At 52.9% G+C, this 16,330-nt stretch overlaps 1 protein-coding gene across 2 annotated transcripts; it reads right to left on the bottom strand.

The window, feature by feature from the left end:
* Positions 1 to 5,681: 5,681 nt before the first annotated feature.
* Positions 5,682 to 14,857, bottom strand: DDX56 (DEAD-box helicase 56). 2 transcript variants are annotated; one of them, XM_068972773.1, is made up of 14 exons: positions 14,798 to 14,857; positions 14,546 to 14,707; positions 13,405 to 13,565; positions 13,089 to 13,259; positions 12,885 to 12,975; positions 12,134 to 12,378; positions 11,703 to 11,822; positions 11,138 to 11,251; positions 10,946 to 11,040; positions 10,453 to 10,526; positions 10,213 to 10,302; positions 9,418 to 9,523; positions 6,752 to 6,825; positions 5,682 to 6,346 (listed from the first exon to the last, which is right to left on the bottom strand). In XM_068972773.1, the coding sequence occupies exons 1-14, from the start codon at positions 14,855 to 14,857 to the stop codon at positions 6,269 to 6,271; spliced, it is 1,641 nt and encodes a 546-aa protein (XP_068828874.1). In that variant the 3' UTR covers positions 5,682 to 6,268. The 2 variants fall into 2 exon arrangements, with proteins under 2 accessions (XP_068828874.1, XP_068828875.1); XM_068972774.1 differs by lacking the exon at positions 11,703 to 11,822.
* Positions 14,858 to 16,330: the final 1,473 nt, after the last annotated feature.

The following is a 16,330-nucleotide window of genomic DNA, read 5'->3' as shown; positions in this document are numbered from 1 at the left end:
AAGCTAAATGAAATAAGCCAGACATAAAAGGACAAATACTGTATGATTCCACATATGAGGACCCTAAAGTGGTCAATCTCCTAGAGACAAAAAAAAATAGAATGGTGGTTGCCAGGGGCTCCTAGAGTGGGTTGGAAGTTATCATTTAATGGGTATAGGGTTTCAGTTTGGGGAAGTGAAAAAGTTCTGGAGATGGATAGTAGTGAATCCACCACAAGGTGAATTTACTTCATATACTTCACCTTTCAGCAATGTGAGTCATACACTTAAAATGATTAAGACGATCAAGTTTATGTTATGTATCCTTTACCACAATTTACAAAAAAGAAAAAAAGATGGCAGAGCAGGAAGATGGAAGACTCCGGATCCCTAATGGTACTGCAGTGACGTTGTTCCAAGTCCGCAGTCATCCAGTTATTCTGACCCCTGTTCATTCACATCCTTATCATGGAGTTTCTCTTGCCGCAGCTATATGCACTCCTGAGTAACATGCCCGGAAGCCCCTGCTCTCTCCCACCTGGCTCTCAGCACGCCCTCCCCTATTGTTGCTTGCAGGGCTCCATTGATGTTTCCAGCCTGATAACTCTTCAATGTGGGAGCTGCCCTGCGCACTGTAGAATTTAGCAGCTTCCCTAGCTTCAACCCCCTAGATGCCAGGAGCATCCACCACTCCCACATGTGATGATTTAAACTGTCTCCAATCTTTGCCAGAGGCTCCGTTGAGGCAAATCACCCCAGGTGAGAACTACGGCCCTGTGCAGCCTTTGCTAAGCCAGCTAACCTGCAAATGTGCTGTGGGTCCCTTTCCCCCAGCTCAGCTGTGATGCCGCAAAACCCCCTCCAAGTCCTCCCCAAACCTGCCTGTCCTTCACAGCTCGCGTGGAATTCTCCATCGCGGTGGGGACTTTGCCCAATACCCCCGGCCCATGCAGGCTGGCCATGCTCCAGCTATCACATTTCGCTTCTCTGTTGCCTTATGTCTGTGTTTTGCTCTTGGAAGCTGGGTTCCTGGTTCCTGGAAGATATTGCACATATAAAGGTCCAATCTATGCATTTCAGTGAACGTATGAGACTGTCTTTCCCTGGAACTCACTCACGGTCTGGATGCACTGGTGTGGAAGCCAGAAAGCTCAAGGCTATCTGGTCCTTTGTCCCCATCCCCTGTGGGGAAGCTATCAGCATCTTGGGAGCCTGCTCCCGCAGCCCACTGCTGAGGCAGGGAAGGCCTGCAGGTTCACACAAAGGATGGCCCAGGCCCACAGCCCAGTCTCCACCTTGAGTCACAGAGGTGACTCAAAGGGAGTGTCCAGGCCTTCGGGTCGGGGAGCAGAGCCCAGCCTGCTTGGCACATCCTTCCTTTCACTTTTAAACGGAAATAGTGCTCAAGAGCCTCAGTTGGAGAGGAGAGAGGGTTATGAAAATGAATGACCCCTAGGGGATCAGGGACACTCTCAGGGGGAAAGCAGCTTTTATCAACAACTGTGAGTCCCAGTTCCTGAGCCCAGGAACCCACTGACAACTCAGCATGGTGCCTGCCTCCAAGACCTCCCAGGCCAGGGTGGAGACAAGGGGTCAGAGACAAGCCTAATGAGGTCAAGGGAAGTATTAGAGACATACTGAGAAAAAAATGCCCAACCCAGGCCGAAGTCAGACAGTCTTACTGGAGGAGGCTATGTCCAGGCCAGAAAGGTTTCACACTCCAGGGCTGTTAAATTTAGTAAATACGGAGGAAGACACTCAGGGAGATTTTTTTTTTTTCCCCTTTGACCAGGCCACACAGCATGTGGGATCTTAGTTCCCCAACCAGGGATAGAACCCAAGCCCCCTGCATCCCTGCATTGGAAGCATGGAGTCTTAATAGCTGGACCTCCAGGGAAGTCCTGACCAGTGAGATTTAAATTTCAAAGAGGCAGCTAATAATGTTTTAGTATGTCATAAACATTGCATGGGATATACTTAGGTTAGAAAGTTATAGGTTTCATCACTGCACCTCACAGATCAAGGTCAGCCTCGGAGAAGGGACAGGGCAGGGCTGAGCCTTGGGTTCCAGAGTAGAGCCCACTGATCTGAGCACCCTCCTACTCTGCCGCTTAACTGGGCAGCCCTAGGCTGCCTACTTATTCTCTCTGAACCTGTTTTCCAATCTGTAAAATGGGATGGGTGTGTCGACATTAAAGCTTTCCTCTTAAGGGCTGGTCTGGGATCCCACTGCATCAGGCTCCCTCAAGAGGGAGATTGTTAGAAATACAGAATCTCTGGCCCTGCCCCAAGCTGGCTGGACGAAACCTGCCTTCTGAGAAGACGACTCTGTGATCCAGGTGTGCATTTAAGTTTGAGGGTGCTGTGGGCAAAGCCCCCCCCGCCCAAAGGACCCAGGGGCCGACACAGAGCCAGGCACAGTGGTGCGGGTAGGGCTCCTAGGCTGCCTGGCCTCCTTGGCACATCTCACATACACAGACACTCAGAGGAGGTACTTTTTACCTGCACTTACAGTTGAGACCCCAGAAGAGGCCAAGAAAGGCGAAATGCCTCCCTGGAGGTCAGGCTGGCCCAGCTCAGGTGCCACAAAGGCAGTTCTTAGGGTTGAAGGCCTTCAACGTGCCCGTGCTTTCCAGCTCAGCCATACCATGTTAAGCTCGCTGCTTCTCAGCGGCCTTGTGAATGGACTCATGGACGGTCGCTCAAGCTCTGAAGAAGTTCTGAGGTTCAATGAGGTTAAGTCTGCCCAGTGAGGTGTCTGGCACACCATGGGAGGCTGGGCAGAGGCACCTGTTCCTGCCCAGAAGGATCACTTCCTTTTCCAAATAAAAATCACTGTGGCAAGCAAACAAGCAGCAGCTCCCAGCCCCGCTGGCAGCCAGGACACCCCAAGGCTTTTTTTCTGGGGGAAAGAGGATGGCATTTGGCAGGGGTACCTCCTGGTACAAATTCAACTTAATTGACATTGCCTCCAGGAGAAACTGCCCCTACAGACCGAAGTCCTGAGGCCAACTAACTCCCCAAATGCTGAGTCACTGATCCTCAACAGATAGGGAAGAGAATTAGCTGAAATAGGAAATGCACTTGAATTGGCTTGTGCTCTGGGTCCAGAGGTTTCTAGGGACACTCTGTTGTCCATGCGTTATCACCATGGCTACTCAGCTATCTGATCAGGGTGCTCCCCTGCTTCAAATCCAACAGCACCTTTTGAATGCTTAATATGTAGCTGTATTGTCCTTTAAAAATAATTCAGGAACTTTCCTCGTGGTCTAGTGATTAAGACTCCACACTTTCAATGCAAGCGATATGGGTTCGATTCCTGGCCAGGAAACTAAGATCCCATGTGCTGCATGGCACAGCCAAAACATAAAAAAATTTTAAATAAAAGATAGTTTAGTTTTTCAGTTTTTCCCTGTTTCAGTGATGATCTCTTTTTTTTTTTTTTTTTTTTTTAATCCTCAAATGTGCCCAGGCACCCTCCCCCCTGGAGCACTTTCATTCTGTCCCCAACCCCCCTTCCAGTCTCACCTGACTCCTCCAATAGAGGCCCCAGGTAACCCTTCTGGCACCTGGGTGTCCCAGAAGGGAGATGATCTAGCCACCAGTGCGCCCGGTTGGAGGGCACTACCCGCTCCCTCCCGCCTCCAGCCCAGCGCCTACACCTGGCAGCCCCAACAAGTGATGGGGGAGCAGACAGATGCTTCGTGGAGTCTGCAGCTTGCAGAAGTTGGGATGCACTGAAAGTTTGGTTTTCAACCCCTCTAAAGCTCCTCGCATGCAGGGACTGAGCTCTGTCCATCTCCCCTAGGTCCGAGCACAGAGCCAGAAACACAAGGGCACCCATTCAAGCCTATCCGTGGGTGGGACGGTACTAGCCAGAGGTGTGGCTTTCCTTGCACTCTGCTGACCCCTTTGCCATGAGCCCTGTACGTCAGCCAGCCTGGAACCTGCTGGAAACCTGCCGAGCTTATCTGTTGTTCAGTGACCTTTCCTTCCAAACTCAGCTCACTTATCACATGCATGCCCATGTCCCAGGGCCTGTTCCGTTCTATTTCGGACACACTTATCAACGGCAGAGGTTTTGGTATCAGATAGACAAGTTCAACCCGAGAGCCCGTTTCCCTGTAAGTGGAGAGCAGAGCCTCCACCCAGGGCTGTGTGATTGTATGAGATGTCTACACATCTTCCCTCTGCAGTTCCAGGCCACAGGAACACACCACTCTCTTGACCCCGCCCAATTCACAGATTCCACCTAGTGCCAGGGCCTGTTCCAGCCAAGCGTGGGTTATGTAAGCACAGAGCAGGGTTATGTAAAGTGCCTAGGATGGCACCTGCTCCCAAGCTGGTGAGAGCAGGCTACTCCTTCATGGGGGTGGACAGTGGGCCAGCCTGGGACACCAGAGCAGGCCTGTGCTGATGTCCAAATCCTGTCCTCTTCACCCATCCTGCGACCTGTTGCCAGGTGAGTTCTGAGCCTCAGCCCCCCACCCGGAACTTGGGAGTAGCCCCGATGTTTGCAGAATGCTCAACGCAGATCTCAGCACACAGCTTGCATTCCCACACAGGAATGCACCCCACCAGCAGAGGCCCCTCTGGAAAGAAACATCACTGGAGAAACTCAAGGCGCCCACTCACCTGCATCTGGGCAGACTCAACGTTAAGTTCATTGGCTGGGACACCTGGAGGTGGCAGCCTCAGAGGAACAAGGTTGGCACACCATTTGAGCAGACCGCTGCCTCAATGTCCCAGGCTCTTGGGTCCCCAGGGCTAGACCTGCCTCACACAGCAGGTGGGGAGGTCTGCAGCCAGCAACCAGGCAGGGGTACAGGAAGCTCTCCAAGCTTGGCCCCTTCAACAAGGCAGTGACACCCATGAGGCTCTTGGTGCAGTTCTGGGACCCCACAAATACTAAGTTGCCATCTTTGTTCAGCTCCATTAGCTCATCTCCTTAAGGTGCCCGAGCCATGGCAGGCCTCACGAACCTGGTGGCAATGTACTGGGTGCTGTTTCACTCACTGATAATCCCACCTGAGCGGCAATCCCCACCACATGCACCTTGACTCCCTAGAAATCCTCAGAATGGCAGAAACGTGGAGACCCTAAACCTGAGGGCCCACCACCCCCTAACAGCAGCCAGAGACCCAGGCTTCCCTCACTGTGCAGACCAGCTTGTGCTGGTACCACTACCTGGTTCTGTTGGAATTAAATACTCAAGCACTTTCAACTTTCTTCCCAATTTTCTCCTAGCTCCCCTGCCAACCCTGCTGACCCTCTTCCACTAAGTATTCTCACCAGCTGGGCCTTGCGAGGCCTGATAAGTGGGTGACGGTGACACTGTGGTAAGTGGGGACAATAAAGGGCACAGGCATCAGCAGCATCCCCCCCTCCAGACAGCAGCTGAGAGGCCCAGATATGAGCTGGGACCCTCCCCTGTCAGAACCTTGCAGGTGGACTGAGAGCAAACAGACAGGGCATGTGCGTGTCACACTGTCACTCATGCACTTAAAACACACCCAGGTGGGACTTTTCTGGTGGTCCAGTGGCTAAGACTCCATGCTCCCAATGTAGGGGGTCCAGGTTTGATGCCTGGTTAGGAAGAACTAGGTCTCACATGCCACAATGAAAAAAGATCACACATGCCGCAACTAAGAGTCATTGCAGCCAAATTAATTAATTAATTAAACACACACACACACACAAGTGGGCCAAACAGAGCAGAGCAGTTCAGGAGCAGAGACAGCTGTCCCTGGCTGCCTGAGGGAGTAGAAGGGTGAATTTACAATGTGCCCTGGAGAAAGAGGTGTCATCAGGCAGGCCCATCTTTCCAGGAGGCAAAAAGTCGTTCCCAAGCTTCAGAGAAAGGAGGCACCAGCCTGATCCCAGAGAGAAAGGCCACAGGAGCAGCCTGTGAGGCCAGAGAGCGGATGCCGGCTCTCCGGGCCTGAGGGCTCCAGGCTGCAGCACTGCAAGGCTGACCTCTTCTGGCCAAGGAGGCACTGCGCACAGCAGGCAAAGAGCCAGGTGCTGCTTCCTGGAACTGGTTTCTGATTCCCAAGGTTTCGATGGCTCCTTCCTACAGGCAGGAGGCACAAAGGAGGGCAGCTAGAATCTTTATTCTGTTGTTATGGGCAAAGCACCAACCTGGCCATCCACCTGGAGGGCCACAGTTTTGCCTGCCCCGAATCCAGTCCATCCAGTCTGAGAATCAAGCTTCCTCCAGCAGGGAGGCCTGCTCCACACTCCAGCCCTGGGAGAGGCTGGGAAGGCAGCTAAGGCTGCCTGAACAACCTCAGGAGGGTGCTGCTGTGAGTCTGGGTTTCTCTCCTCTGTGCTTGAAGCTTCGCAGTGGGTTCTGTGTCTTCGCCTTCTGCGGGGGCAAAGTTACCGATTAACTGTGGGGAGCAGACGTCTGTCTGCACATGAGACAGACTCAGAGAAGTGGATGGTACTGCTACTTGGCAGGCCTTGCAGGCCGCGAGCCAAGGACAGGCGCTGCTTCCGGCACCGCAGGCGCCCACCTTCCTCCTCCTGCAGCATGGAGGCTGAGGAGGGCGGTGGGGACAGGACAGCAGGTCCTCCCTTGCTCTGGAAGCTGCTCATGGTGGCCAAGGGAAAGCCCCGGCCCCCACAGCTCTGGCCAGCGGCCGGGGGTCTGGGGCTGGTTCTCTTTCCTCCCTCCTGAGGACAAGGGGCAAGCACACGCTGGTGACAAGGGAACCAGATTGGGGAGCGGGGAGCCCTGCAGCCGTCAGCAAGGCCCCAGGGGACATACCTTGGCCTTCTTAGAGGTGGGGGGCTTCTTCCGCTTCTTGTGAGGGTGGACGAGGCCGCGCAGAGCAGGAGGAACTAGAAGAGACGGCCGGCTCAGCGGCTGCCCCCGCCACCCTGCGCGCCTGCCCCCGCCACCCTGCGCGCCTGCTCCCACCCCTTCCCCGCTGGCTCCACCTCCAGTGGCTCCCAGCGCGCTCTCCCCCGCTGACCCAGGGCCTGGCACTCCGATCCTCACTGCAATCCTAAGGACACACAGCTATCTAGGTTCACACCGCTGTCCCCAGGGATGTCCACTAAAACGTGGTACAGTATGTGCCACAGTAAGTGTGAAACAAAAGAAGGAAAACTAAGAAAGAAAACGCTGCTAAAATAGAAAAGCAGCCTTCATGTAATTTCTTCCTCCGTGGCCCTTCCTCCCATACCCTTCCTCACCTGTCAGGTGCCCCCATCACTGCTCGGGGCCTGCTACATGAGCCCTGGCCTCTGTCCTCTCACGGACCCAGGGCATAGCTCAGGGTCCCCTCCGGCCAGGCCACACAGGTCCTGACAGGCCTCTGAGCGCCACGCCACCACACCCTCCCACGTCACCCCGACCCCTAAAGGCCAAAGGTTTGGGGCAATGACTCTGCTCCTGTGTGACAGAGGATGGGATTCCCTTCTGAGGCAGGAGACGGATGGGCCCCAGGTTAAACATTTACAACTAGCTTCCTGTTTACACTCTGAAACTAAAAGTAAGAGGAACAGTGTAAGTAGCTGGACTTTGTCTCCTGTGGACACTTCAAGATAATGGGAACAGCAGTACCAGAAAGGAGCCAAGTAAGCCCTGCCTACGTAAAAAATTAAGGAGACCATGTATTCTTCATTCATGGGGTCAAGGAGACCTCCCAGACTATGCAAGCACAAAAAGGTTCCTCAGGGGAGGGGGCACTAGACCATAACGTCTGCCAACCTCCAAAAAGCCTTGCACTGGAATTCACCTTGTCTAAAAGAGGTGCTTGCACATCCAGGAGGGCCCTGAGTCAGACCTGATATGGACTTGGGGCCACATAATGCAAGGTGACTGGCCAGATGAAAATCAGAAAACTGCCTCCACAGAAAGTGGTCTAAACCATCCCAAAAGGGACTTCCCTGGTGGTCCAGTGGTTAAGAATCCACCTGCCAATACAGGGGACACAGGTTTGATCCCTGGTTCTGAAAGATCCCATGGACCATGAGGCAACAAAGTCCATGTGCCACAACTAAGTCCATGGTGCTCTGCAACAAGAGAAGCCATGGCAACGAGCAGCCACATGCTGAAACGAAAAGTGGCCCCCACTCGCCGCAACTAGAGAAGCCCAAGAAAACGCAGTGAGGACTCAGAGCAACCAAGAATAAACTAATTAAAAAAGAAAGCTCATGGCTACTTCTCTCTCAGTCTACCCATCCCTTCTCCACATCTCTCTTCTCTCCTAATAAACACTTCACTTGCTTTTTTTGTTTGTTTGTTTAACTTTTTCCCAAATTCTTTCTTCAAACCAGACAAGAGCCAGGACCCTGCTCCCAGACACAAGTCTCTGGGTGGTCTAATACGGTTAGGATACAGCACCCTCACCGCTGTGGTCTAAGTTCAATTCCCACTCAGGGAACTGGGATCCCGCTTCAAGCTGCCACACAGACCACCCAAAAGCCACCCAAGATCACACCCACTCCTCCCCCTCTCCCCCGCCTCACTCCTCAGCCCATGACCTTGGTTGGCATCCCTTACAGCTCACTTCCTGGGGAACCTGGCCCCATCTCTCTGGCATTTTCCCATCTCTCCTGCATCTTTCCCATCCAGTTGCTTGGGGTTCTCCTTGCCATATCCACCAGCTTACGCTAATCCACAGGGGTACCAGGAAAAGGGGTCTGCACTCACCTCTCTGCTTTCTTAATCCACTAAACATCTTCAGCATAGAAGTCACACATACCCGTTACCAAAGACACAAGGAGTATCATTACCAAGTGCAAAGGGAGCAAGGCTCCTGAACACATCAGCTGGGTTTTGGCCTCATCTACACCACAGAAACCACTCTGGGGATCCATTCTTTTCTTGGCTGTGCCATGCAGCATGTGGGATGTAGGATCTTAGTTCCCTGGCCAGTGATTAAACATCAAACCCATGTTCCCTGTGCAGAGTCTTAACCACTGGACCACCAGGGAAGTCCCTCTTGGGGTCCATCCTTGACCTCATAACTGTGATTCCAATATTCCTCATCCCCACAAGGCTCAGGCAGGTCTGTTCTCTATTTCCCACCCCCTGCGTCCCCGGTCAAATGTTCTGGACTCAGACACCCAAGCCCAGCTTGGCCTGGTCACTAACCCAAAGTCTCCTCCTGCATAAGTAGCACTGTCTCCTACCCGCGACTCCCACACCACACCCGGTCACTCCCTTCTACACACAGGAGGCTGCTTGGCCAGGTACTGACTCGCTCTTTCATAGGACCGGGCTCTAGATGTGAGACCCCTGGCCTTGAAGGCAGAGTGCTGCCCTGGTTTCCTGTCTCCCCAACAGAGAGAGCAACGTCTACCCAGGGGGACTGTGCAGAGTTATGTCTGTGTACATGCTCGCTGCCCAGATCCCATGGTTGTGTCACCCCAGTGCACGGCAGCCCAGGGATGAATGTGCAGCCTGCCCCCAGCCCTGCTCACCCAGGTAGTCAGGGACGTTGCCCAGGTGAGGCTTCACCACGGCGGGGTGTAAGGGCAGGTCATGCCGCAGCAACTGGAGGTCCCTGGGATTGTCTTCAAAGTATGTCTGGCAGGGGAGAAAAACAGGCACTGCATGGTCAGTCCTCCTTTTGGAATTTCATGGTTTTTTTTTTTTTTTTTTTTTTACGAGGGAGTTTTTGAACAGGTAGCCCGTGTTCCAATTGTTAAGACTGAGATTTCCCATTGCCTTGTCACTGGGGCCCCCTCCCAGAGGTAGCTCAGGGATGTGTCCCTGTTCTCACTCCCTATTTGGTGGGGGCAGTTAGGAGCATGCCACATCCTCCTCACCAGGAAGCACTCAATGGCCATGCACCTTCTAACTGACACATAAACAGCTGCCTCCTCCTTTTCTGTGTAATGCACGCTGCGTGAATGCACCTGACTTGGTTTACTGCATCCCCAGGGTGGACTCCCTTGTGTTTCCACCTTGGGAATCATAACGGAATGTACCTACCCATACAGTTGTGAGCTCATACAACTCTTAACTACTGTGTCAAGCGAATAAACCTCAGAAGCTGTGCTTCTGATGGACACAGCCACTGTCCAGCTCAGAAACTCGGCCGATTCACCTCCCAGCAGGACAGCTGGCATCCTTACTCACTCTTGGCCTGTTTCCTCGGCATGACCTGCTAAAGGCACGGTCTGCTGCCCAGTTCACTGCTTCTCACACTCACAGCTTTGCCGCTGGCCTCCAGAAGCCTCCCCTTTGCCCCTACCCCCACCAGAGCCCCTTACTTTGAGCTTCTCTGAGTGCAGGAGCTCCTCTTTGATCTCCTTCAGCCTTGCCTCGCGGATGGCTTGTTTAGTCACTGAGCGCATGGCATCCTGGGGGCAGACATCAGGGGGCAGACATCAAACGTCAACATGGCAGGGCTGCCTGAGCCCACCCTCCTGCCAGGGTGCTGAGCAGCAAGGGCCTCACTCTGGGTCCTAGAGGAGCCCCAAGTACCCACATCCCCACAGGGCCCCACTCACCCTGCAGCGGTAGCGGAAGCCCTCGATCTCCTCCATGTGGAACTGGTAAGGAAGCAGGACAGGGGCCCCACTGTCTGTGGAGAAGACTGCAGTGAGGGTCCTGCAGACTGAAGGCTTGGGCAGGGTCTATGCAGGCCTTCTGCTCAGAAGCTCCAAGTCCACTCCGTGGGGCGAGGCAGCCGGGGATCCAGCCCACTCTTTCCCCACACGCAAACATGCAGCAAAAACCCTGGGTCTCATGGACAGTTCACGACAGGGGATCCACCCTGCTGCAGCCAGGGAAGTTTCCTGTCCCCACGTCTCGGGTCCTGTCACATGTCTCAGCCTTAGGATCTGCCCAGTCGCCCACTCACCTATTCTGAGACCACTCCAGCCACAAATGACGTATGTGCAATGACAGCCACGGAGCACTAAGGAGCACCAGACCTTGACGTTTAAAGTGTCACCACAGAAGCCTGGCCGTTTCTCAGGTCAGTGAGGGCGGCGCTCTTACCTCCACTGAGAAGCTCCTCGATCTTGCCCAGCTGAGACTGCTCTGTGGGCAGCACGAAGGTCAAGACTATGCCGGGGTTGTTGGCACGTGCCGTCCTGCAAGGAGAGACAACCCAGCCCGTGTCTCTGGCTGTGTGTCCCACAGTGTGCACACAGTCCAGGTGCCCAGTCTGCTACACCTCAGTTCTCCTACCTGCCGGCCCTATGTATGTAGGCCTCAGGGGTTGGGGGGAGATCAAAGTTGAGCACAGCACATACGTGGTGGAAGTCTATGCCCCGGGCCACGCCTGCCTCCGGATCAGAAGCCCTGTAAGAAAACATGGCAACCTCAAACTGAGCCCTCCTCTCCTCAGAGGCCATGTTCTCAAACTTATTTAATCAGCATGATCGCTAAACAAAGCCTGGTATGGAATTACAAGACACTGCTATGAGTAAGATTCTTAAACATCATAACTGGAGCTAGGGTAGTGGGGGCAGCCAAACCTTGGAACTCACTGCCCACAGGGCAACCCGAGAACCACTCCAAGCCAGCCCACCCAAGAGACAGACAGAGACTGGTGGCTCCCTTTCTCCCGAAGAAAGATCCTTCCTGCAAGTCACAGATAGTGGAGGCTGAGCCACCTTCCTCACGGGATGACAATGTGCCATGAAGCATAGGCCTGTGCGCCCTGCACTCCCTGCCCCACATGCTAGTTTCCCAGTCTTCTGAAAGGTGGGTCTCCCTGGCAAGGGCTGAGAGGAGATAAACGTGGACTCACTTGTCCCGCTTGGGTCCTTTGCCCCGATGTTTGCCCTTGACTGGAGGCCCCAGGACTTCAGCATCTGTTGCTATGACGCAGTCGTAGAAGCCTTGGTTGAACTGCGAGATGATGTGGCACCTGTAGCCCAAGAGCAGATGAAAGTCAGACCTAAGAGCACCGGAGGCCTCTCCTCCTACTCTGCCTGGCCATGACGGTCATCCTTTCTGACTCTTCCCCTTATTCAATTCTTCCCCAACTTAATCTTTGTGCCTCAACCTCATCAAGTCAAGATGGAATTATAGTTGGTATTGCAGAGTTGTGAGAGATAGTCATTGAAGATCAGTCAAGCCCGGAGCCCTCAATCCACTAAGCACTTAAGAAACAGGAAGAGCGACTGTGTCTCCCCTTTTCCATCCTCATCTTCAACCTAGACATGGGAGTCGGCACACCTGGAGCGTAGTGGAAGCTCTCCATTGAGCACACAGGCGGGGATGCTGAATTGCTCCAGGAATAGGCGCAGCCGGTAACTCCGCTCCAGAGTGTTGACAAAGAGCAGAGACTTTCCCCGAATCAACGACAGCTTGAGCAGGGCATACAGCAACAGAAATTTGTCTTCCTCGGTCTCACAGACCACCTGAAACTGCTGTAACTGGTCTGGCCCTGGTAGCTGGGACTCCTGTAACTTGAGGGTAACCTAGGGGAGGACAGGCCTGTGGTCAGGAAAAAAAAGAAGACAGAAATGCTACTGCAAGCCGCTGCCTCGCCAACCACAGCGCTGATGTGTTAGTGGAGGGTGCCCTGGGTACCCTTCCAACTGTGTAATGTCAGAATTCAAAGTATACTAACTACTGCAGTTTACAAAGGACATAAAACTACACACAATTTGGGGCACAGATCAAAGTGAAACCCACTATAAATGACTATAGTGAGAAGAAAACCCCTACAGTAGCAACCTTTCTGCCCTTTGGGGGGTCCCTGATCAGGCCTTTAGGCAGAGCATGGTTTGAAGCCAGCAGATACCTGGGACTACATAGTGACTTTAGGTTAGAGGACACAGGAGTGCCTAACAACATCGGACTTCTAGTGCCTCAGAACCAGGAACATTAAATGAGGAATTTCCGACCCCAAATAACAAAGGGTTCCTTTGAGAAGACAGGAGCAAGTCCTCTGAGTCTCCCAACGGTCCCACAGGGCCCTTACCGGGTTATGTAGTACCAGCTCCTTAAGCGCTTGCACATCCTCATTAAAAGTAGCTGACATCAGAAAAGCCTGGTAAATCCGGGGCAAGTGACTAAAATGAAACAGAGCCCCATCAGATTCCAATTCTAAGGCCTCTAATGGGGGCAGCTGAACTGGCCCCCTCGCTCCAGGCCCTACTGTGTATTCACCACCCCTTCTCCTTACCAGAGAAGACTCTTAAGTTCCTCCTCAAAGCCAAAGGAGAAAAGAAGATCAGCCTCATCAACCACCAGCAGCTCCATGGAGTCTCGAAGCTTCAAGTTGTCTTGCTGCAAGTGGTTTAATATACGGGATGGGGTCCCCACCACCACATCGGGCTTCTCCATCAGCACAGCTCTGTAGACAGGCGACACCTCAATATTAAGTAGAAGATAGCAGCTGGGACCTCACCCCAAATCAGCCCTCATTTTTGCTGCACACAAACCCCATCCCACATCCCAGTGTAGATTCATTCCGTCACAGCCCTGCTGTTCTAACCCACCTCTGAGAGGCTAAGTCTTCAGCGGCTGAGACGTTGGCCACCCGGATGTCTCGAGCACAGTAGGCAGCCAGTTGCTGAATCATGGATTGGGCCTGCCTCGCCAGCTCCTTAGTCGGCACAAGGACAAGGGCTCTCACAGCCTGCTCCACCACGGGGCCTGTCTGCAAGACACGAATTAAAGACTTCAGCCAGTCAGTTATCATCATGGCCACAGGATGCTTTTCTCTACCTCTTCCAGGCAATCTGATCATGTACTATGACTTCAACACAACAATCCAGTTGTGTTTTGATCACCCCTTCACTTACTTTACCCACCTCTGAATGTAGATCAGAAGGCCCTTTCCCCAGGCACTGAACTCAAAAAGGATAACTTACTTTATCGTTACAAAGTTACTTAAAATGTGCTAGTTACTGGTGAACCACCAGTTACTTCTCTGGTGGTCCAGTAGCTAAGACTCTGTGCTCCCTGCTCAGGGAATTAGATCCTGCCTGCCACAACTAAGAGTTTATATGGCACTACTAAGGATTCCCGCATGCCATAAAGAAGGAAGATGCCTCAACTAGGATCTGGAATAACCAGACAGATCAAACTAGTCAATCCTAAAGGAAATCAGTCCTGAATGTTCATTGGAAGGACTGATGCTGAAGCTGAAACTCCAATACTTCGGCCACCTGATGTGAAGAACTGACTCACTGGAAAAGACCCTGATGCCGGGAAAGACTGAAGGTGGGAGAAGGGGATGACAGAGGATGAGATGGTTGAATGGCATCACCGACTCCATGGACGTGTGTTTGAGTAAGCTCCGGGAGTTGGTGATGGACAGGGAAGCCTGACTTGCTGCAGTCCAGGTGTCACAGAGTCAGACACGACTGAGCGACTGAACTGAACTGAGTACAAAGAATAATGGTCGCAAAGCCTGGACTAGAACCCAAGTAACCTGAATCCCAGCCCAGAGTGTTTACCAGAAAATAATCAGATTCTCTTAGACCAGCCTTCATATGTAAGAGATCCAAAGAAAACCCGGTTCTTGGAAAAGACGGGTGCGTGAGGATGGCCGGCACAGCTTTCCAAGTGGGCACAACGCAACTCAAAGGCCCGCATCTCCCTTTCTCAGCCTTTGGGGCCCCTCCCCCGACTCACCGCCTTCCTGTGGAGCAGCAGCTGTAGCATAGGAATGGCATAAGCGGCGGTCTTTCCGGAACCGGTGCGGGCGCGAGCCAGGAGGTCCTTTCCCTCCAGCGCCAGCGGGATGGCCTTCTCCTGGATCAACGTGGGTCGCGACCAGCCCAAATCGGTGACGGCCTAGGAGAGACAAGGGACGGCTCAGGCGGCGTGCTGCTCTGCCACCGCTCCCATCCACCGTCGGTTCGGCTCCTCAGCCCTCCCCGGTACCTGTAGGAGCCGGTGGTCCAGGCCCATGTGTTCGAAGCCCAACGATTCTGGATCCTCCATGCTGCTGCTCTGTAGTGACAGCGCGCAGGCGCGACAGGAAGAGCACGACACGACGCGTGAGCCGGTCAAAGCAGCAGCCAATCAGTTTCAAAGGAGTTGGCCATGGCTTCCGGTGTTCCGGCTGGGGTCTGCGGCTGCTGCTGCGCTCCAGCTGTGGGGTCTTGGGAGAGGTGGCGGGCGGCGGAGAGCCCACGGGTCCTTGCCCGTCCCCTGACACTATCTCTAAATGGCGTTTTGGGTTAGGGTTACCTGCGGCAGAGGCGGGGCTCCGTGGAGGTGGGTGAGGTCCCCTCTGTGCGCCCCTCCGCCCACCGACACCGGCCACACAATCCTCCAGTTTCTCCACCAGGTTGCATGTTTATGGCTTTACCTTCATCTAGCGCTTGATTTTTAACAGCCTCACCCTAGCAATTATGCCAGTATTAGTTGTAGTTATATTGGCAAATACATCAATGTTTAGAATGCTCGCCTGTGTACTACCTAAGAAAAGGGATGCAGCGGGTGGTACCTTACCACGTTTGGGAAATACTGGTGAGTCCTGCGCCCTTTCCTGCCATTATGCATCTGGGGGATCTCTGTCAGGTTTATGTGCAAGCATTAATTGCTCTGCCACCGACTATGCTTAGGAAAAGTGCACCAACATATGTGTTCCAGGGTTGTTTGCCTGTAGCAGTGGTGGGAATCTGAAACGCGGCAATGGCTTTCAGAGTAAAAAGCAAGTGACACTGGGTGTACCAGCACATAATAGAGTCCACCGGGGCTGGGCTAAGGTTTAGGGTCACAGGCAGAACAAGGACAGGCTATAACAATTAAACTGTCCAAGAATGAAGTTTGGAAGAATGAGTAACATAAGAAAAGAGGAAGATAGGTTGCTCTGGGGTTCCCAAAGGTAGCAACCTGTGTTGCCTGCACAGCTTGGTTAAAAATAATTCTTAGGTGTTCCCTGCGGGTCTGGTGGTTAGGATTCCAGGCTTTTCGCTGCTGTGGCCTGGATTCATTTCCTTTTTGGGAACTGAGATTCCCCAAGCAATAAGACAGCCGAAAAAAAGGGGGGTGGGGATTTTTGGTCCCCACTTATATCCGTTTGCTATTGCTCCGGTAACAAATCATCATAAATTTGGTGGCTTAACACAGACTTACTATTTTACAGTTCTGTAGGTCATAAGTGTGACAAAGCCTCTCTAAGTTTAAATCAGGTTGGTGGGGCTCCACTCCCTTCTGGAGGTCCTAAAGGAATCGTGGTTTTTTTTTTTAACCTTTCGCAGCTTCACTTGTGGCCCCCTTGGTCTATTTTCAAAGCTGTTAATGGAGGGTTGAGTCCTTGGGTCACATCATTACAACCTTCTTTTGCTTCCCTCTTGCATTTTTCAAGAACCTTTGTTATGACATTGGGCCCTCCCAGATAATCCAGGATAATCTCCCTATTTTAAAAGCAGATGATAGCAACCTTAACTTCTCTTTGCCACATTTGGT

This window comes from Capricornis sumatraensis, chromosome 5, assembly GCF_032405125.1.
Source record: "Capricornis sumatraensis isolate serow.1 chromosome 5, serow.2, whole genome shotgun sequence".
Taxonomy (NCBI): Eukaryota; Metazoa; Chordata; class Mammalia; order Artiodactyla; family Bovidae; genus Capricornis; species Capricornis sumatraensis.
This window is presented reverse-complemented; position numbering and strand designations above follow the sequence as displayed.

Coding starts and splice junctions, on each gene's coding strand:
- DDX56 (XM_068972773.1), bottom strand. CDS start 14,857: ATGGAGGATCCAGAATCGTTGGGCTTCGAACACATGGGCCTGGACCAC. Junction 11,252..11,702: donor AAAGGACCCAAGCGGGACAA/GTGAGTCCACGT, acceptor GTTTTCTTACAG/GGCTTCTGATCCGGAGGCAG. Junction 10,303..10,452: donor GCTTCCGCTACCGCTGCAGG/GTGAGTGGGGCC, acceptor GTCTGCCCCCAG/GATGCCATGCGCTCAGTGAC.